The 22,851-nt window shown below is 45.1% G+C and overlaps 1 protein-coding gene across 4 annotated transcripts in view; it reads right to left on the bottom strand.

Moving 5' to 3' along the window:
- The window catches only part of Sts (steroid sulfatase), a 177,680-nt gene that overhangs the window by 7,022 nt on the left and 147,807 nt on the right, over window positions 1-22,851 (bottom strand). For all 4 annotated transcript variants that reach the window (XM_010611155.3, XM_010611156.3, XM_010611153.3 and 1 more), the window contains 2 exons: window positions 17,318-17,477; window positions 8,979-9,100 (listed from right to left, as the gene is read on the bottom strand). In XM_010611155.3, the coding sequence (XP_010609457.1) occupies window positions 8,979-9,100; window positions 17,318-17,477 (282 nt within the window). The remainder of the gene's footprint in view (window positions 1-8,978; window positions 9,101-17,317; window positions 17,478-22,851) is intronic.

Here is a 22,851-nt window from a genome sequence, read left to right as displayed (position 1 = left end):
GGGAGGGGGAGGGGCACAGATGGCTGGAGGAGGGAGGGGAGGAGAGAGTGCACTAAGCGCGGATCTGAGACCAAGGTGCCGCCTTGCTGGACTCCTCCCTGCAGCCTCCTTCTCTTTCCCTTGGGAAGACTCTCATTCCTGCCTCAGAGAAGCCAGTCTGCCCCCCAAAGCAGGCACTTTCTTGCTTCCAGTTACCCTTCTGGGGGGTCTGCAGCTGAGACCCGTGTCCCCGTTCCTGCTGAGTCCTGAAGGGTACCGTGCTCTGATGACCTGTTCTCTTCAGCCGTCCCATTCAACACTAGGAGCCCGGGTGTAAGTTCGAGTCCCAGTTGTGCCACTTCCTGGCTGCGAGTGTTAGTTCTTTGTGCGCGACACCTCCCTTCTTCCTTTGGGGCCAGTTCACAGGGGTGAGGGGCCTACAGGACAGGTGACTTGGGAGTTGTAAGGACAGAGAGCTGCTGACGATGACAGCAGGAACACAGGGGCTTCCTTTGACCACTTTCAGGAAACCACGCCAAGGGACCCCATGGCCACCTCCATCTCGTGGTCCCCAGTCTGTCATCACTTGCTTTTGACAATCTCACTGCCCTTCCCCATCCGCACACACACCCAAAGCCAACAACCCAGACGGCACCTGGGACCAGACAACATCACCAGGGTCTTCTCACACGGTGTGCACAGAGGATCCCAAAACGCCATGTATGCCTGAGTCTCCCGACCGCCCCGGGAGCTCTCTCCCGCTTGTCAGCGACATCCCCGTCCTCCAACGAGACAGCTCGGGGCTAGCACGTCATAGATCCAGCCCCACCAGCTTCCTGTGGTGGGCTGCATCAGAAATCACGATAGGAGACACTGAAGGAGGAATACCCAGCTCCAGGCTATGGCTAAGAGCATCTTATTCAAAGCTGGACAGGTGTGGGAACAACTCAAGCTCCCCTAAGTGAAGCTGGAGGGTCCAAGCACAAAATACTGCCTTTCACTAACCTTGGCTTTGCACATGGAAAGACAGCTGCATAATTTGGTAAACAGTGGGCGGAGATGTGTACTAAGTACATCACCTTCCCTCCTTTTCTTGCGCATATTAACATCCCGCCCATCCCTCAAGGCCTCACCACAACTCCTCCTCGAGTAGCCTGTCCCAGTTTCCGGCTGCAAGTCACCAGTACTCTTTTGTCCCTCGCATGAGTTCTCCACACTCATCGGCTGCTGAGGTCTGTCTGCAACTGTCTGCAGCCTCCATTTCTCTCGCTACCTTATTCCCTCTCTGAGTGCAAGCACTGGACCTCCCACACCTCTGAAATGCATAGCGTGTGGCACACAATAGATGATCAGTAAAAATTTGGTACGTATTAAAATGAAAAACAAAGGTACTCAGGAACAAGAGGGACTGAAAGATAGGGAAGGATCCAGTTGTCTTCACGAAATCCAGCGCAGGAAAAGAAGCCCAGTGCTTCCTACTGTGGTCCTTTGGAACCATCCTGACATCCTGCCTAGAACCGCACAGGTCTGATGCAGCAGACGCCCCTGCCCAGCATTAGCAGGCTATCGTGGCTCAAGCTTCCCGCCCCTCCATAACTCGACTGTGTTACTTTGGAAGTAGCAGGTTCAGCTGAGTTCACTCCCAGCCCAGGTCAACTGACACCAGCTAAATTCTTCCTCTCTGATTTAATTATTTGATCTCTTCTGCAAAACATAAGCGAGTGTCCTCATTCTACAGATCTGACCGTGATACGATGTACCAGCAGGTGTCCCGAGACCTGCCGAGCTCCCCGACTCCCCACGCTCATATAAATAAATATGTACTTGGTGTCTTGTCTGTGCTGCCCAAGACCCTGTTTAGCTGAAGGTCCTCTGTGTGTCTTTATTTCCCTCTTTCTCATCTTGCAGACATCGTACTGGCTCACAGGAGAGCGGGACCCACTGCAGGGACCCCAGTAACGGCCGCTTTCCTGTTCCCTACTGTGCTCCATGTAGCCTGAGTCCCCAAGCACAAGCTGCCTGCAGGTACTGCGAAGGGGCAACCGGTGGGGAGCGAGACATAAGCAAGGAGCCAGAGAGCTGGCAGGGGCATTTGGTTGGGCGTCTCCTCCTATCGAGTAGTGGCCACTTGGCAGAGTTGCACGGACTGAACTCAAGTATTTCTATCTTTGGGAAAGTCCGTGGGGAGATGCTAAGGGAGGAGTGGGGCAGCTCAGAGATGCTGGTCACGGATGGGAGAGCCAGAGGAAAGACAGCCCGGGCTGACACTGAGAGGATGCTGAGGGAGCAAGAGGGCATGGATGAACTCCAGGAGGCCAAGAGACGCCCAGGCAGGCGATGAGGTGGGTGAACTATCTTTGTGACTGTGTACAGGATGAGCACGTGGGCTTAGATGAAAGACATCCTAAGGAATGGGGCAGAAAGCCTAAAAGCAGATGGTGCTGCCCGCAAATCCCAGTTTGGCCATGCCCCCTGTCGCCACAGGGCAACGATGGGACTTCCTGCCTCTCTGTCTCCCACCTGTGAGTAGGAGAGTCAAGATCGAGTGAGGCTGCCAGCTGCTGTCTCAGTGTTACCTGCGGGTAAGTTTCCATTTCCTGGCTGCGTTGGAAGCCAGGGGCACACACAGGTGATTAAGTTCTGGTCAGTGGGCTGTAACTAGGAGAGGCTAGACAACTTTCTTAGGAGACGGTGGGCATGCACCATGGTCTAGAACTCAAACTTCTTCCGAACATGTCCAGAGGTGGGGACATCGGGGAGTGATTACACGATAAGGACCTTGGCCATATCAGTGGATGAATCCGTTGAGGGATTAGAAATCGGACGGCCCTGAGCAAAATTCAGGAGGTGGGACGTCACTGGAGGGAGGAGCTCACTGAGGTGCGACTCTGGTGACTGTATGTTATCCCTGGTCTCTGTCCCTTTCACCTTCCTGGCTGGCATAAGGTGATCCGTCTTCCTCTACCATGATGTTTCTGCAATGGAGCCAGGGGACCACGGACTGGAACCTCTGAAACTGTGACCCAAAATAAACTTCCCTTTTTTAAAATGTTTTCCTCAAGTGTCTTGTCACGGTGACAGAAAGTTACCTAAAACATGCACCTTTTTCTTGTCATTCTTCTCATCCATTCATCTATCCATCCATTTGTCCATCCATCCGTCCAGCCATCACCCATCACATGGCTTTGACACAACCACCAACCACCAAGATGGGGCTGCTACATCCTCCAGGTGATGGAGGCGGAGCCGGGAGGAGTTTGTGTCCCTGAGGCGGTGTGGCACACTCCCCTCTCATAACAGCCAGGTAAAGCTTCTCTGTTCTTCTCCTGTTGTTGTGTTGTTTTACTATTACGGCCAGATGTGCTCCTACCACTGTCATCATCTCTTTTAATCAGGAAGATTAAGTGAAACATGAATTGCGAAGCAGTCAGCTAGTATCTGGCAGACAGTAAATGGGCACATGAAAGTGAGGTTTTCCGTTAGTCTTCAGAAGATAGACGGTAGCCTCACAAGGGAGATGGCAAATTCAAGAACAAGAGATTAAGACAGGGAAAGGTCGGGCACCGCCTAGGAAACCTGTTTGCATAGGAGGCAGGAAGGTAAGGGAGACACAAACAGTCGTTCAGTAAGGCATGCCCTGGCTAGACAGGAAACATCTCCGAAGAAAGTCCCAGGACTCACAGCTCATGAAAGCAGACAGGACCTGTGTTGAAGGTGAAGAAAAGAGGTGTGCGAAAGACCATACAGAATGCATTGCAATGGAAGGATGGAGAATTGGATGGGAAGAAGGTCCGAAGAGAGCTACGGTGAAGTGACAACAGGTGCAAAGCCGGAACAGTGCATTTGAACATTCAGACATGCCGGGGTTCTTCTGGACATGCAGGGAAATTTAATTAGATTTATGTACCCATCCCTATGAGGATGTAAGACTGCACAGTGAAAAATAACCAAAAGTAGCGACCATTAAGTTTCAACCATGATGGGAATGTGATCTCGGGCGAGACAACACTGAAACTGTATCTGCAAGTGAATCGTTATCTCAAATAGTGTCTCCGAGGTTTATAAGGGAATGAGAAGTTTCATGTGAAAAAGTACGTTTCGCCAACTTACTGGAGAAAGCAAAACTGATTCAGGATTTTTAAATTTTTTCCCCCATGAAAGAAAATGAAGGGTTGGGGAATTAAGCCTATTAGTATAGGTCTACATATATATATGTAGACCTATACTAATAGGCTTGTGAATCGTTATCTCAAATAGTGTCTCCGAGGTTTATAAGGGAATGAGAAGTTTCATGTGAAAAAGTACGTTTCGCCAACTTACTGGAGAAAGCAAAAGAGATTCAGGATTTTTAAATTTTTTCCCCCATGAAAGAAAATGAAGGGTTGGGGAATTAAGCCTATTAGTATAGGTCTACATATATATATGTAGACCTATACTAATAGGCTTAGTATAGTATAGGTCTACATAAAAAAAAAAAAAAATAATAATAAATAAAATTTGTACACGTTCATGAAAGCCGCTCCTAATTTCCTAAGTCACTCATTTTACCCGGTCAGCAGAGCACAGCATTTCCTTCCGAGAATGACCTCACCTTGAGGCGCTCTGATTATGTGTACCATAAAGCTGGGCTCTGTGGGCACAGAAAAGAAAAAATGTCCCATGGCTGAAAAAATGAAAAATACGAAGACTTAAAACATCTCCTTGAAATGTTCTGCACACACAAAAAGCTGTGGCAGGGTGAAATGACGTCCTTCCTAAAGTTAGCTGAAATAGCAGAGCGTTCTCAGCGCGCTACAATCTGGAGAGGCCGAGTTCCACATGCGTGCGGCTTCAGCCCGATTAATTCAGCTTTGATATTTCACTTCTGACCCTTCAGATCCTGCTGGTGATAAGCACACGCAGAACGGCAGGTCGCCAGTAGTCATCAGAGCTGTTAGGGAGGATGAAAGCCCATGCAGCCCCTCCACACGTTAGCATGGGAGTCCCACACGGGGCGGCTGCGGTGAGATTCATCTCTCTTATTCGGCGCGGAGGCTAACTTATTTTTTTAACTGGGTGAGAATTTTAAGTACTGACCAATGCAAGTATTTCTCTTTACTTCTATGGTAGTGTGGTTTTGATTTTATTTTACTTTTTTTGGTACCACGGATCAAATCGGGGACCTTGCACTTGCGAGGCAGGCGGCGGCACCACTGAGCTAAATCCCAAGCGGGTTTTGATTTTTTTTTTTTTTAAAGAATTACATCTCTCCTCTTTTGGACAATAAAGCTGGCTATGACCACATTTCTTTACAATGGATTCAATTACCCTACTGCTTTGCATTGTACTTTGCCGACATTTTTCCTAATCACAAGAAGAAAAACGTTTCCAACAAACTTGAATCAAACATGCAGCAGACTCGGTGAGAGTCCGCCGGCTCGACATGGGGAAGGATACATTTTCTGAACTAATCTCTGTAGCTTCCTGGGGCGCTTAGCCTGTCGTGAATGCACGGCATTTCGAATCAACGCTACGTTTTTCCTGCCCGATGCCAACATTCTATACATGTCTGTAGGAGACGCTTTAAAATGCAGCCGCAAGGCACCTGTTCCAAATCACGTGTCCTTCGCTGCTGTCATTTTGCAAACGAGGTAGAGTGCGCTTGGAGGAACCAAGGTGGCCACACTGCTGCTATGTGATATTAGCTATATGGCAACAACGGCCCTGGACATCTAATCAGGACAGACAGTGTTCTTGGTGCCTGCTATCAGTGGCCTCTGGTAAGGCAGCTCTTTGCGGAAGAAATGAAGCTTCGGCTGGCTGCGTTTGCTAGGTTCCTTGCTGTACGACCACTTTGTACGCATTCCACGGTTGACCAAAACATTAGGTGGCCCTGTGACGGCTGTATTAATCGTGCACTCCTGCAGTGTATTCTGGGAAGTGCCCACGGCCATTCACGGAGCGTGGTGCGTCCAGCCAGTGTAGGCGCGCTCACCATGCCATGATCATTATCTTATGCAGACTGTTTTCACTCGCTTGAAAGTGAGACGAGAGGAAGAGAAGAGGCACTCAGGATATGAGGGCTGGTAACACGGACATGGATTTGATTAAAATCTATTGTCCACATTGGGCCAGATGCGTGAAAAATGTGAAACTGAAGGGGAGACAGAACAGGGGAAGGCGTGTGTGTGTGTTGTGTGTGGGGTGAATAATGTATGCTATGCATACATACGCATCTGCCAAAATGAAAGCCATTCATCTGTATAACCTACATGCACCGATGCAAATGTGTCGAAAAATGTGCCACAGAATTCCTCAGCAAGGTATCTACCTACCTTTGAAGATAAATTTCATCCTTAAATAACTCGAGTTGAAATTGGGTTGAGATTTTTAACAACAGTGATTCCTACATCAAAACTTAAAGCAGCAATTTTCAATATGCAGTAAACGGCAAGTGCCAGTATTGGTTCATACGCCAAAGTTTAAAGCAACCATTTCTTAATACGCATTGTACAGTCCATATTTAATTCAAAATTCCCACTTGAATGCAAAAAAGTTCTCCAGTTTACAGTAACTGCTTGGTGGGTTCTTTTAGTATGTAATGGGAATAATGGTATTATATCATAATTCCTTAAAGCAAGGATATTTAATTTATAATGAATAGTAAGTGTTTAACTCACAATTCCCATTTTAATGCAAAAAGTTATCCGGGTTAGTTATTGTGCTGTGAGCTCTTTTAGAACATAAAGGGAATAATGATACCGGAGCATTCGATTGAGTCATTCAATTGGTGGAGACACCTATATTAAGGAAAAGACATTGCATAGAAAATTAAAAGAGCCAGGTTTTGAAAGAGCAGAAATGAAATTTTAGCTCAGCGTGCCTTGGAAATCAATATTCGAGCGGTCTGGAATTGTTAGATTTAGGCCTTGAATGCATCAGGACAGACGGTAATTGGATCTGGAAGGCATTTCCAGAGAGTCGGAGTTTCCTGGTATGAAGGAAGCACCGTGCCGTTAATGCAGATCTCTGAAGAAGGAACGAAGCCTGCGTCCCAGTGGCTGGCTGGTAAAAACACCCAACGTGGCCAATTCGGGATGGTGTAACAACCAGCTGTCAGGACTGCTGAACAAACAGAAGTTGGCTCCACCCTCACACTGCCTGATGCTAACCTCTGATCCCCTATTTCTCTCCTCTCACTACACAGTACTGTGAAGTAGGGGATAACCCGCCCATGCTTACAAGGTATACAAGAGATCCACACTGGCCCATGATTACTGGCAAACTTCTGCCAAAGTAGGTCTAAGGTGAGACCCACTCAGCCAGTCCTAGTGCAATTTCTCCTTTCTTCAGTGGACAGGAGGCTCTGCACGCGAGAGAGTCACCTTTCCTTGTGTACCCTTCGATTCCCAGTACTTTGCACATTTCTCAGCACGGAATGCTCTAGAATGTAAGCAACTTCTGGGTAGATAATTTTGTCTGTTCTGTCCACTGGCAGATGCCCAGGCGAACACAGCGCATCCTTATTGCACTTGGCCCATAAATATTTGCAGAGAGTGGTGATTAGACAGAACCCTAAGTAGCAAACAGCAAGACATGCATGAAAATCACGCTATCTGAGTTTCAGATATACTCTGAAGCCTGCATCAGATATTCACAGAAGCCAGCATGCACTGAATCAAAGCTGCTAAGTAAACAAATCCAGCCTTGAGATCCTGCGATGCACCTCTTTCTGTGGCTGCCTCCAGGCAGAAGAGTTTAAGGAATTGCACTTAACAACTTTGTTGCTTGTGCCTAAGAAGCAACTTTCATCTCAGGACCTGTTTCCTACCAGAAACTGGGTCTTGTTTTTCTCACTTATTCCTACTTCCTCTCTTCCTGTCTCTTTTCTCTCTGCTCCTCCACAGAATGTTTCCCTCCAGCCTCTGATCCAATATGTTCCTTCTGGCTTTGGTAAGGAGGGGAAGGGTGTTGGCTGAACAGAAATGCAGTTCTGCAAAGTTCAAGACATGACATCACACTTTAAACACCCAGGAGCCATAGTTACTTCCTTCAAAATAATCCTCGAGGCACCACATAAAAAGAAATTAAGAATATGGCTTTCACTGACTAGAAGGTTCAGATCTAAATGCTATAAAATGACCTAAAAAACCAAAAGAAGAATATACAAACAAAAAACAGTATTTCTATGTTGTTGTGGACACAGGGGTGAGACTCTCTGCAGGTCTAGGCCATGAATTTTGTCTTTTAGAGCACAGAACAAAGAAATACTCTGAAATTAGCTAGAAACCAACAGCTATAAATGATTACATCTTCCACAAGAGTCTGGTCTCCTGGATTTGAATTCCAAAGAGGGGAGGGCAAGTCCAGTCTCAACACCTACTTCAGAAAATGTGAAAGCTGCGCAATATGCTGAATTTCCATAGACTCCTAGGTGTCTTAGTGACATGAACACCAATGTCATTCAGAGCTTCAAGGACGTAAAGAAAACCTCAGGTCATGCTGAGGAAGCCAGCGTACCGCTGTTTATTCATTTATGTCTGTTAGGCCTTCCACGGGCATTGGGAAAGCCAGGTTAGAACTCGTCGCTGACAGAGTGCACGGTTTAAAGGACACTGCTTTGGGAAGTTCGATAACTTCCACGCGTTTTAACTTTGCTTTAATGATCTAAATCTAGCAAATAGATGTGAGTGACGAACTACAGATTTGACAAGTGGTGATCCAGCAAGTCTGAGGCTGAGCAAAGCAAGTGAGGTCCCTACTGAAACGACAGTCATTCATTCATTCTCTAACAGTGCAGTACCAGAAGAATGAAGAGAAGGCTCTAAGAACAGGAGGCCTCTCAGTAGAGTGTAGGGAGGGACTCGAAACCAACTTCTAGGAAAGAGAACCAAGCAAAAGACATGCACAGTTTTTGGCATCTGCTGGCCTCCGTAGAACAAACCCCTCTGTTCATCTCATCTCTCCGCATGGCATAGACCACACGGCCTGAGAAGCACGCAAAGTTCCCCGTTACTCACTGTTCCGTGGGTGCCAGCGCACAGCGTTTAAGTAGGCGTTGCAGTAGTGGAAGAGAAACTCGTGATCTGAGTGTCGGTTTTTTCCTTGGATCAGGGGCATCAGATCTCTCCCGTCAATGACCCTGCATGATAAATCATTTCTTCCATCAGTCGTACCCCTCGTCCTTGCTCACCCTAAAACATCTTCCTGAGCAATGAGACAGCTGCACAGACCCAATGCAGTCATGCACACAGAAAAGAAGAAGTAACCCTGACCAGGCGCCGGGTACTTCATCTGGATTCTGGCTCCATTCGGGCGATAATTCCTGAAATCCCCCAAATGCCGCCCCCTGAGTGGAGGCCGTTGTCCCTGAGGGGCTGAGAAGACTGAGGTCTTGGTGTTGATGTGATTTTTCTGAGGTTGGGTGACTAGTGAGAGCCCATGTGACAAAACAGACAATTTCACATCCAGCCTCTCATCTACTCTCCCTACTGCTTCTCCTATATCCAATTTCTAGATCGCTACTTTGCCAAAAGTAACCCTTTATGCATCGATTATAGGTCGGCTGAAAATGAGAGTTCCGGGTAGTTGGGATGAAGACAGATACCATACAGCATGGGATCAAGTGATCAGACAGGCTTCACAGAAAGTGTTTCTCCATTGGAATGAATTTACCCTGGGGATGGAACAATTATTCCCAAAGGAAAGTTTATTTCCTCTACTACCGGGTGTCTAACAAGACGGAGAAGAAAACTATCCAGACTGCAAAGAGACACGTACAGTTAGTGATGAACAAAATAAGTTTTTTTTTGTTGTTGTTTTTTTGGAGGGGGGATTCAATAAAGGGGAAACCCTAAGAGCTCCGTGAGGGCTAATTATAAATGAGTGGTTACTCGAGCCCTTCAAGCTACCGATACCAATAGCACTCTTATTAATTATGCACCCCACAGACCTCTACAGACTGAAAATACTCTATTATCACAAGTTAAAGATAGAGCAAAACGGAGCCGGAGATTTAGCTCAGGGGTTCCGTCACCTGCCTCGGAAGCACAAGGACCCGAGTTCGATCCCCGGTACCAAAAAAAAAAAAAATAAAAAAAAAAAAAAAAAAAAAAAAAAGACCAAAACAAGGCTTGGCTCCCTTCCCAAAGCCACATGTCCTTCACCACCAGCGGGACAGAAAGAAATGAGGGAGACGCAGTTCCCCTTCCATGCAGCTGCCCGTTCTTTGCAACGCTGTTCCCCCCACTGAAAGGATACTCCTAGCGCTTCCTGACTCTCAGAGCCCTTTCAAGAAAGACCCCAGGCCTCTTCGGGTGACATCCTCAACAAGGACAGGAGGGAAAAGACAGTGAGGAGGGTGACCGGCAAGGACGATGACACCTCCCGGAGGAGGAACAGGAAAGAGGACGCGACAGTGAGGATTCGGGACGGGGGGCTTCCTCCCTCTGTCGGTTCTCTCTGCTTGCGAGGGGAGAGAAACTCTGGACTCCTCCAAAGCAAGGGTAATTTCTGCTACCGCTGGCCACTGTCTGCAGCTTTACTTTTTAAATCTGGTTTTATTCCCCACGTGGAAACAAACCTCCACACACGGTTTAAGAACAAAGGGGATGAGCGTGCTATCTTGCTCGTACCTGATAGCTGAAATGGGTCACGATAGGAAAACTACATTTAAAAAACGGGACTCAAAGAGAAAGGAACAGGAGATCGTGCCAGACAAAACAAGCCAGATTCAGAAGGCCAAATACCACACATTTTCTTAATATGTGGAATCTTAACAAAAAGAAAGAAGACATGAAAATAGAAAGGAGACGAACAGACAGGAGGGAAGGCATGAGGACAGGCGGGTGCAAAGGGTGTCAGGAAGGGTAAACGGAGGGCGGATATAGTCCAAACAGATAGTACACGTACATGAAAATGCTACAGTGAAACCCAGTGTTTTGTAAAATCAATAGACACTAATAAAGATATTTTAAAAGACTTCAAGTATCATAATTTTGTCTTAAAAAGAAACTGCTTAACTTGAGGGGAATAAAGTGTAGTCTGCAAATTTCTTTTTCTTCAATCAATATATCAAAATATATATATATATCACAGCCAGCATACTCTCTCCTAGAAGCAGGCAATAAACCATGCTGCAGTGGAAAACCACCGTTGCACAGGGCTGCAGAAATATGGCTTGTTGGAAGGAAGCTCATCTCTGCCATGAAATACTGAAAGTGACCCCCCACTTATCAAACTGTACCTCGCATCTGGGCTGTCCAAACACTTGGGTTGGTTTGGAACCACTTGTGGGATCCACAGTCAGCCCTGCCCCTTGATCAGAGCACAGTGCATTGTTGCTGCTGGTAGAGGCTTTTTTTTTTTTTTTTTTTAAATAGTACCACACTCTGGGGGAGAGAGGCCAGTCCACTGTCGGTGTGACACACAGCGCTGCCATTCAGAAAAGGAAAATAAGTAGTCTGGCTGGCATTTTAGCTGCAATCAAATGCATATTTCTCTAGCAAATCTGCATAGTTAACCATGCTATGGACTGCACGTGTCCGCTTGACTTTTCACCTGGGGAGAAAAGTAGCCCTTGGAAATTGGTTTTCATTCAGAAGGGAAGTGTGCCCAGAACTTAGATGTTAGAAAAAAAATTAATCAATTATGTCTTGTTGTGACCCTTTACTACCAGCATTAGGAAGGGTTATCATGTTGCTATGGAAATATTGTGTCTGCTTGCAAAGACGAAGCCCCCAAAATGGTTTCTTGCCTTCATGAATTAATACATTCAGGTGTTATACTATTCCTCCTCTTTCTCTTCTTCTTTTCATAACACCCAATTATGTGCATTTAATAGCACTACAAAACACTGCCTGCACAATTTCCAGAAGTAGCTTATTTGGAAAGCTTAGTGGAAGGGAGAAAAAGTTTTCTGAATATGCCTGACCATGGTAGCTACCGAAAGCTTTCAGGTGAGCCACGCTACTTAAAGAACATGAAACAGTAAAATGTGCCTGAAGAAAAGAACCCACTGCTGGAGATCAGTGTTACATAACCACAGCATGGGGTTGAATCCGCAAGCTATTTTCTCTTGTAACGTTCATACTTCTGAAAGCAAAACTCCCTCTTTGCACCGTGGCTCTCTCCGCTTTGACTCGAGTACAAACTGTGGATTGCCTCTATTTTCGCTAAAGTAGAAACTCTGGGTCAAAGGACTACTCATCTCCCACTGAGTTTTACTCTTGTCATTATATTTATTGGTACTTCTTAGGTATACAGTACAGCTACAATCATCATTGGGATCTTGCACCTTTCATAATATATCTTGGTTCTTATTTTTTTCCCCATTCCCCTGCCCTCTCTTCGGCCCTCTGTGTCCCCCTCCACCCTTCCCTATTTACGAAGACTTCGTTTCCATTTTTTTTCCTTTTCTCATATTATTTTCTTTTCCCTTCTTTCCTCTCCCCTTACTCTCTCCACTTCCCCTATTCCTTTAGCCCCTTTCTTCCTATTTCATATTATCAATTATACGATTTGAACCTCCTTTATACTTTTAGCTTTTCACACCAGAGAAACTATTTGGTATTTACACACGTGTGTCCTATTTATTTCACTTAAGAGTATGGCCTCAATATGCATTCATTTACCTATCAAAGACTCTAGTTTCTCTTTCTTTACGGCTGAGTCATACCAACTGGTCAGAAATGGCTCTCAGGAGACCCAGGATACTTTGTGAGAATTACAGCATTATGCTGGAAGAACGAACGAGCATCCACGGGACAGAAGTCCTCTCCTTTTAACAAAACACCCTGGTGAAGCGAAGCCACTTGGCTAAGAACCTGAGTCATTCCCTTTGAATGAGTTTCCCCTCCTGAGATATGTAAATTTGACACAATGCCCCAGCAAGAAAACTGACAAAGCTTACTTCTACCCACCTTAGCAGGAAAGAGTTAAGGCTATGTTCAAAGGGGAAATATCTGTATATCAAATTTATAGAAGGATAAACTTTCAAAGATATCACCTAGAATCTTTTATTAAAAAGTTTTGGTGTGAATTTCTACTGTCACTACATTTTTCCCTAGAAGACAAATAATAAGTTTTCAAGCATAATTTCTCAACCTCACACCTCAGACATATTTGTTAAGTTGATCCATTGTTCTCTGGGGCTCATTCATTGTTGTACTGGGTAGTTTTGTGCACTATGGGAAGTTTAGCAGAATCTTTTCCACCCTCCCACTGGAAGCCAGTGGTACCAGAGATCAGACAACCAAAAATGTCTGCAGGCATTGATAAATGTCCCACGAGGAAAACTGTGTCATACCCACCACCTGCGGTGTTCAAAGCTTCCCGGACAAGAACATAGGAAAGTGACCCAACATGGTTGGCAAAATGTTTCAAATGAGATACTGTGCAACCACTTTATTTCTACAAGGTCTCTGGAAGCATATTTCTGCTTTCTACTGTGTGCTGTCTCTAGGATTATGAACACATTTGTTAACTGGACCCGCCTTGAGAGTTTGGACTCCAACACAGAGACAATAACAATGGTAATTTAGGTCAATAAGCATCAATGTGATCCATGTGGAAACCAGCAAAGAGGGGAAGTCTTCAGCCCTGAGAGTGTGTTCTAAAGAGGACATGAACTAACACGCTAAAGAGCCAAGTCGAACGAAGAGGCGGGCTCCTTTTTCCCCCACTGCCCCATCAGCACTTGTTATTGGTTGATTTCATGATAGCAGCCATTCTTTGTGGGGTGAGGTAGAATCTCAGTGTTGTTTTCATCTGCAACTCTCGAATGACCAGGGATGTGGAACATTTTTTCATATGTTTATTTGCTGCTTTTACTTCTTTGTCTGAGAAATGTTCTGTTCATTTCTGATGCCCATTTTTGGGGAGGTCTGATTTTTTTTAGTTCTCTATATTTATAATCATAGATAAAGTGAAATAGCAAGAAAAGGGGCAAAGGGGAAGTGGGAGATGTAGGGGAATGGAAAGAAGGGAATGGAATTAATATGAGAAAATGAAAACAAAGTCTTTGTAGACAGGGAGCAGTGGAGGGGTTGAAGGGAGGGCAAGGGAATGGGGAAAAATAAGAAACAAGACAGATTATGTAAAGGTGCAAATTTTCAATGATTAATGTCATTATATTGTATACCTAAATGTACTGATAAAATCAATTAAAGAAAAAGAGGGTGATGTTTTTCTTTCTTGACAGGTGTGAATAAGTGGGATAGAGTGGGACCCACTGGGGGCAGGACTGAATTGATGGGAGGGCAAAAGCAAGATTTCCAGCTTGCCTCTATCCTTTTTCTTTATTTTGCCTTTTCCCATTTGGAGGAGAATCCACTCCAAGATAGTACGCAAGTGCAGATGGGTGATAATTTTAATAGTATGGGTCATGAGAGAAAAATGCAATGAAGACATTAGCTACACACTCTGTTTTGGTAAATTAAAGCAAGTATTATGTTTTATCCCATAGGTGAGAACTAGGTCCAATGAGTGGATAAAACAGAGTGAGGTTTTTGGCTCTGTCAGGAGGAAAGATGCTCTCTGAATTACTGCTTCCAAATTTTGAATTTGACTAGAGTCTATCTTAAAAGCCTCCAAGAGTTCTCAGATGGGATGGTTCGATGATCTTGGATGAGTATTAAATGTAGAAAAGGCAAGAATTTGACATGTTACTACTGCCTGAACAGAAACGGCAGGCATTCCTGCTTTCTCTATATTGTATTTTACATATTTTTATTATTATTTTTTTTATTATTATTATTATTATTGGTAATGAGGATTAAACTAACGTTCTTTGCACTGAGCTACACCCCTAGCCCTTTTTAATTTGTATTTTGAGACAGGGTCTTGCTAAGTCTGCCTTCCACCTGGCAATCTTTTTGCCTCAGTCTCCCCAGTGGCTAGGTTATAGGCGTGTCTCACCAGGCCTCGCTCACTGGCAGCCTTAATCTTCTATCACTCTCCTAACTGCTTTTCTATGGAACCCATTTCCGAGATGACATATCAAGGCCCGGGAATTTCTGACACTTACCTCACTGTGTAGACAAAGATTTGAACCCAAGAAGTGTGGTGGGAAGACAGATTCCCCACTCCCACCCAGAGCAGCAGCCATGCTCTAAGTGCTACTGAGAGACCCCGGGGGAAGCCGTAGATCTTTTGAGGTGATCTGGGAAGACACTGTTACTTTCATGACTCCAGGAAGACATTGTTTGTGTTCAAAATGACCTTACCATTCGTACAGTGCATTTTCTTGGCATCCAAAATGGAGACGATACCATCATCATCAACACTATATTGGGCAGTGGGATGTGCAGTGTTTAAGGTTTTAGAATCACTTCCAGCTTTACCTGCTAATTGGGGACACAGCAGTGGGTATAACCCACACAACATACAAAAGCGCTTTGAGGCCCCCGACTAGCCATGAATGTCCATAAGTCTTGAGACCACAGCATTTGACACTGGGTCAATACCGAAGGTTGTCTTCCCTCTGTGCGTGTGTGTGTGTGTGTGTGCGTGCATGCGTGTGTGTGTGTGTGTGTGTGTGTGTGTCTGTTAGGATGACTAGGTATGTAAAGCAAATTTAAACAGCAATAAGAAAAAAAACCACACAGAAAAAGACACAAACTTAAAAACAGCGGGAAGTATGCAAAGCTATCTCTGTCCTCCCTGTGGCGGAGCTGCTGTTTTCCTCTTAGTTTTCCCCTTTTCCCTTCCTTCTCCTGGCAGGCAAATTTAAATAAGATTTGCAGCTGCCTGTGTGACATTAGCCTGGCCTGCCACCAAACTAATGAAAACAATTAATCAGCACGCTTCACTTAAAACTCCTCGGATTGGTAATAACACTTAAGAAGGAAACCATTGGCAATGTCATACGAAGTTGTATTTAAATTTAAGAGAAAGACATTTCATTTGGAACTTGCTAAATGAGGACATGCTGGGAAACAGGGCCCTTCACTGGGGAGCCAGCTACCTTTCTTGCTGCTGCAGCCAGGAGCTGCTGAGCGGGCGGGAAGGACAGGTGCAGGATCAAAGTGGGGCAGCTGCCCTGTGGCCCAACAGCAAGCCAGTGGTGTGAAGAGAGGGAAGGACTTGGCAGAAGGCTGCAAGCGGAAGCTTGGATGAAATATCTACGCACATTCCTGGTTCCTCAATACGTTCGCTGCTGTTGGTGGGAATGTAAATCCATAAAGCCACTATGGAAAACCACATGACAGTTCCTTAAAAAGCTACAAGTAGACTTGCCAAGCAGCCATTCAGCTCTCCCAGTCCCAAAGGAGAGGAAATCAGTGCATGTATGACACATCAGACAGATCGACACTAGCATGTTTACCGCCACACTCATCTCGGTACCCCAGAAGAGGAATCAAAGTAAATATGTGTGTGTGGATGGACAGATAAAGAAACAGTTGTCTATGGCCATAATGGTATACCATTCAACTGCGAAGAAGAAAAGGGAGAAGGGAGAAGGGAGAAGGGAGAAGGGAGAAGGGAGAAGGGAGAAGGGAGAAGGGAGAAGGGAGAAGGGAGAAGGGAGAAGGGAGAAGGGAGAAGGGAGAAGGGAGAAGGAGAAGGAGAAGAAGAAGAAGAAGAAGAAGAAGAAGAAGAAGAAGAAATCCTGTCATTTTTCAGCAAGACAGATAAGACTAGAGGTCATTATGCTATGCAAAACAAGGCAGGTACCAAAAGACAAATCTTAATGGTATCATTTATAAAGGGAACATAAGAAAGTAAAACTCACATTGGTTAGCAGAGACTGGACAATAAGGAAACAGGAGAGGGCTTGTTGTGGAAGCTAAACAATAAATACAGATCTTATAGAAGAAAAATGTAGCACAGTCATCAGTGCACCGGCAAGCACAAGGGGCAGGGTGGACGGAGAGAGGCTGGATAACGGGAACCAAATTACACTTAGAGAAGTGGATTTAGCTCTGGTGTTCTATAGCACAGCAAGGCAACTCTAGTCTACAATTTTGATATAGTTCAAAGCAACCAGAAGGGTCTGGACAGTCTCCACACAGAGAAATTATTCACCCACACTTGAAGAAATGGAAATACTAATTATCTTGGTCTATCATCACAAGTTTTGTGAAATTATTATGCTGTACCCCATCAAAAAAGGTACAGATATTGTGTGTAAATAAAATAACTTTTCTAAAATGTCCAGTGTCCTTGAATTTCCTACTGGGACAATGAGATGGAGAGGGATGTTTCTGTTTTTGTTTTGTTTTACACTAGTCAACACTAGGAAGTCCCCTGGCAAGATACAGATAACAAGCCTAGCCAGTGGCACTGTGCCAGCATCCAGACAAACTAGACCTCCTCAGCCGTGAGATCGATCAGAGAGACCCAGCCAAGCACTTTGTACCTGTCTTGGGGCAGTGATGCTCCGGCCAGTTTTGCGACTGTGGGAAAGATATCCATGTTGCTTGTTGGTTCATCAATCTCCAAACCAGCCTGGATCACCCTTGGCCATCGAAGGATGCCTGGAACCCGAATACCTCCTTCCCAATTATTTGCTTTTCCTCCTAAAATTAACAAAAGAGAGATAACAGGGAGAGTTCAGTCACTTCGATGCTTATATCTATGTGTTCTTCAATGCACAAGGTGGGAGAGCCCATTTGGAAGAGCCAAGCGCTCCGATTACATGGATTCCATGAGATCCCCAAAATAACACAGTGCATGTTTTAGGGAAAAAAAGAATAAATGACAACATGGTCAACACTATGCGCGACATCTTCAGCACTGTCTGGTGAGTGCGAAATGAGTTTGCAATTAGGGAGAAAAGAATCTCAAAGCCACAAAAACTCAAACGCATGACCTTAGAGTTGCGATGTTAATTCTGCTGGTTACCAAAAGAGGGGAGTAAAACAGTGGTTCCCTCATACATCCATATTCAAATTCCTGGAAACTTACATAGCCAAAAGAACTTTGAGGGTGAGATTAAATATTCTGAGATGAGGAGATGATCCTGAGTTACAAAAGTGGACCCCATTGATGGCTGTGTCTTGCTGGAGGGGCAAGGTTTGTAATCACAGATAAAGAATGGAAGATGCCAGTTTGCTGGCTTTCGACACCGTGTACAGCACCCTGAGCAGATGAAAGCAAGAATTCTCTAGAAGCTGGAAAAAGTGAGAAAGCAGATTCTCCAGGAGAGCCTTCAGAAAAGAGCAGAGCCCTGAAAACACCTTGGCTCTTTTAACTCAGGAAGTCTCATTTTGGACACCCAGAACCACAAGGCAATGAACTCAAGTTGCTTTGAGCCATCAAATTTATGGTCCATTGGTAGAAGAGGCCAAGGAAAAGACCCAGCCCTGTGCCCTTGGACGCAATTCCCACAGTGCCCTGTGTGCTGCTTAAAATAATTATCCCAAGTGCTCGAGAGAAGGGAAAGGAACAAAAGGAGGCCACTGGCATCACAAAGGTCACCTTATCACCAGGCTTCCTTTTACTGGTGAGTTGAGCAAATGAACTTTGTGTACAGAAAGCGGCTAGAACATACTTGGATAAAGCTAGAAAGGGCTTCCAGGAGGGACTAAAGTGAGGAGCTCAGAGTGGAAACAGCGTCAGTAGATGATGTCACAAAATGTCACAGTCCCTCGGGCCATGCATGATTCACTGGCCCTGACCCAGACTCGAGAGCCCCCTAAGCAACCTGCAGAAGTGAGGCTGGCAAAAAGGCACCCAGGCTGAAGTTCACCAATGGCAAGGAAAACAACCAGGTTCAGGCAAAACAAACAAACAAACAAACAGTTAGAAACAGGAGTCAGAGTTAAACAAAGATGGAGCAAGTTAAAAACAAAAAAAAGCAAACACTAATTCTTATTAAAGATATAACGCATGATTCACAGAGAACAGGAATATCACTGAAATTCAGAAAGTTGCATTTTCATGAGCAGACGTCTTGGGAATCTTAAAGTAAGTGTTCGTGGCTAGAAGACAGTGTTTTACCCTTGAACCTTGTAGACTGAATTCTACTCATCGGCGGGAGCTCTCTGTGGTGGACATTCACACGCACATGTAGGGAAAAGTCATACATAAATTCATGATGCCAGTGTGTAGCTTCTTTGCCAGCCTCCAAAGAAAGCTAAAACTCTTCCTCCTACTATAGCTTTCCTTGCTTTCATCTTCTCAGGGTGCTCACTTTGAGGGCAATGATCTAATGCATAGTGTCATTCTTGCTGCAGAGACGCTGCAGCCAAGAAATGTGAGGTTTGACCAATTTGCTGGAGTTCTCTCAAGTTTTCCATAGTACAGCTATAGGAGGAATCCAGGCATGCTAAGGACAGTCTGCCTCACCATTCTCCTCAGGCAAGGCCACAGAATTTTCAAGTGCCTATGTTTCCTTTTTCACTAACTTCTCCTTATCCTCCTCTGTCTTCCTCCTCCTCTACTTCCACCTCCTTCTCCACCTCCTCCTCCACTTCCTCCTCCTCCTCCGGCTTCTCCACTCACTTCTCCTCCCCCTCTCCCTCCCTGTTTTTTTCTTGTGGTCCTGGGAAATGAACCCAGGGTGCTTTCACTCAGCTACATCCCTAGCCTTTCTTCAGTTTCCCCTTCTGAGGCAGGGTCTCCCCAAGTCAGTAAATCACCCAGGCTAGGTTCAAATCTGCCATCCTCCTATCTCAGCCTCTCAGAATAACTGGAATACAGGTGTGAGCCACCACACCTGGCTGCCTTCATTTCTTCCTATTCCAACAAGCTCACACCAGTTTCCCTTTCACTTCAGCAACCACAAGTGAAGGGACCACAAAACAAAGGCCAATTTCATTAAAAGTTCTGATATATATATATCCTGCCCCAGGAATGAAAATCAGAATGAATAAATGGGAAGGTGGGTTCCACTAGTTAAATAAGGAAAAAGTGTCCTTGGAAAGTTTAGTCTTAACATTGGATCCTGCAGCCGGATAAAGAATCTCGGTGGAAAAACTTGAAAAATTTGTAAATATTTAAAGCCAGCCATGCTATGTGCCTAGAGTGTGTAGAAAACATCGATGGATTTCAGGTTTTGATTTGTGCTCCTTCTCCCAAGATATCCTATTGGTATATGCATGTGTTCCAAAATATCTCAAATGAAAAAAAAAAAAATCTGAAATCCAAAACATTTGTATCATGTTGTTGCTGAAGGAGTTTCAGATTTTTTAGAGCATTTTGGATTTTGGAGAAGGGATGTCCAACATATAGACATGTGCACATATATAAAGATATGATATATAGTATAGATTCATATTACATGGAGTAAAATGCCTAGCATATATGAATATATAAGATATATCATTAATGCATCAATAAATATTCACTGGACTAAGAGTCCCTGCACTCTTCAAGTCAACTAAGTAGCAACAAGCTGGTAAATTCCCTCAGAGGGTGGCATCAGGATTGTTTCTCGGCACTCATGATGGTTCAAATCCTGTGCTCATGAACTGCATGCCATGAATGCAAGTGGACAATCTTATCTTACTAACTCCTCACATCTACCCCAGAGGGTGCTACTACCTTCCATCCATTTTATAAACAACAGTCTGTGGCTGATGAGACAATTCCAGCAATGGCTGCTCTAAGACGGCAGAGTAGCAGGCAGGAATGAAGGACTGTGACACTGGGCACATTCTGTATTCTCCCAGGAGTTAATACAGATACATCATCTTGAGGGCCTAAGATATGCCTCAGGCTGTCTTATTGGGGTTCACCAGGTGACAGTGCTAGGCACACCTAGCTGCAGAACCACATAAGAGAGCAGCTGAGAAGCAAGGCTGCCAAACAGGAAATCACAGACATGACCTATGTGTGTGTGTGTCAGAACTCAGGTGCCAGGACGCACCTGCCATTCCCTCTGAGGTTGTTACGCACCCTCCAGACTTCCAAGCTGTGGGAGATGATGTCATAAGGGACTGCTTGATGGACACCTGCTTTGAAAACAAACAAACCAATGCAAGAGTTGCTAGAGAGGCCATGGAAATGGCATGCCCTGCCAGAGTCCAGATCCCAAAGGGAGTTACAAGCCATGCATGTCCAACTGGTGACCACATTTCTACCACAGTGCAAAGAAGGGGCTTCCCTTTGCTCAGGTGAGACAGCAGAGGGGTGTGGAGGGAGCTTTCTTTTGCAGCCCCCAGCCCCATCCACCTAAATACACCTTGAATGGATGGTGTGGTGGCCCCTGCTGTGGTTTTACCCACATCTTTTTACAAATGCATGCTTAGTCTAATACAGATATAGGTAGATACAGAAATAATTACAGATATGTGTGTCCACATGCAAAGGAACAAGTATACATCCTAATTCCACCTGCAGAAAGGGCATGGGAATGTTGACATCTTTATAATCACAAGTCCACCCAGCACCCAGAACTTGATGTGCCATACCACCCACCCGGGAGAGGCGTCTGGATTCCTGGAAGGTGGACAGAAAAGATTCAAATGTCTTGCAGAATTCGAAATCGTTTAGGCAACCACTCCTCTCACTCCCACAGACAATGCTTGGTGACTTGCACAGAACACCAGGGGAGGGGTAAGGAGCACCACTGCCAAGGGATGGAGAATATTCATGTCTTCGGTGAAAAGTCAGGAATGATAAGTAGATGACCTTCGGCTATGAGGTGATGGGTGAGAATGCTACTTCACTTCTGCAGTCTTTATCCACCAAAGCTACAATCCCAGTCCAACTGGGAGAGAAAGACTCAAACCCTGGCGAGGTAAAGCTACACCCATTTTTCTGATAAACCGTTAAACTCAACATAAGCAACTGGGAAGACAGAACTATGCGCAGTGTCATCAAAGTCTCATCTCGTGGTTTGTCACCAATATTGAGCAACTAAACAAGCCTATCAAATAAACACGATCCCATGCAATTTCCTAAAACTCTCAAAGAAATGTTTCTACAACAGCCAGGGAAAAGAAAAACATTTTTTAAAAACTTTCAGCAGATGGCACACACAACCAAGCACATGCTGCCTATGGGAAAACATGTCTGAGGCTGCAGGATAGCAGATTTCCAGGCCCATGTGAAGAGCAAATATCCCTGATTGTCACATGATGTGGTCTGGAGTCTCGTTCCTCCTGCCATAATAGTAAGAGTAGAAGGTATGCACTGTGTGTGCCCTTCGGGCTTTGAAATCTCAGCATCGGTGTTATTGCTCCCAGAAATGCAGTGGGTGAACTCTGTCTGGTTGGTTGACTCATTCAGCAGGAGTAAGCAACAAGTTACTCTCTTCAGGAAAAACAGTGGAACTTACCAAACACCTGGAATGATTCAAGCTCATTGCGTTCATAGCTCATTTGGTGCTCATGTGAATCTTCAAGATAGCTAACACCTTCAGCAGTTGAGCAAAGTTGGTCGAATGTGACTTAGCAAGTAATAGTTGGTACTAAGTAGCATTCCACAAATCAGTCCTACAAAACTCTATCCTTTACTGATACTGGGATCCTCAAAGAAGATACAAAGATAGGCATGTGTCTCTTGCCCTACAGAAACTCACCTCAGTGAGCTCAAAAATACCTCCACACAATGCTGGTCTGGTGCCTGCTAGTCCTACATGGAAGACAGATGTGTGGATGGAGATCCTGCCTTTCAGACCCTCAGCGTCTCAAAGGACAGCCCAGATACACCATGGCTGTTACTGCAAACAGAGTCTGAGAGCAGCCACAGAGATCTATGACTGCATATCATTCTCTGAAGAAATCCAGAATCTCAAAGGACAGCTCTGCACAGTGAGCACCACGGATAACTTTTACCTAGGAAGTCCCGCATCAATAGACTTTCAGTTGGGCTACAGAGAATAGTTAAGGTCAGGAAAATTGGAGCACGGGTTGTGCAAGACATCTGAATTCTTCTCCTTCTCCTTCTCCTTCTCCCCTTCTCCTTCTCCCCTTCCCCTTCTCCCCTTCCCCTTCCCCTTCCCCT

The sequence above is a fragment of the Fukomys damarensis genome, unplaced genomic scaffold, assembly GCF_012274545.1.
Source record: "Fukomys damarensis isolate Sample0158 unplaced genomic scaffold, DMR_v1.0_HiC HiC_scaffold_39, whole genome shotgun sequence".
NCBI classification, from domain to species: domain Eukaryota; kingdom Metazoa; phylum Chordata; class Mammalia; order Rodentia; family Bathyergidae; genus Fukomys; species Fukomys damarensis.
Note: the sequence above shows the minus strand (reverse complement) of the source record. Positions and strands in the feature narration are given on the sequence as shown.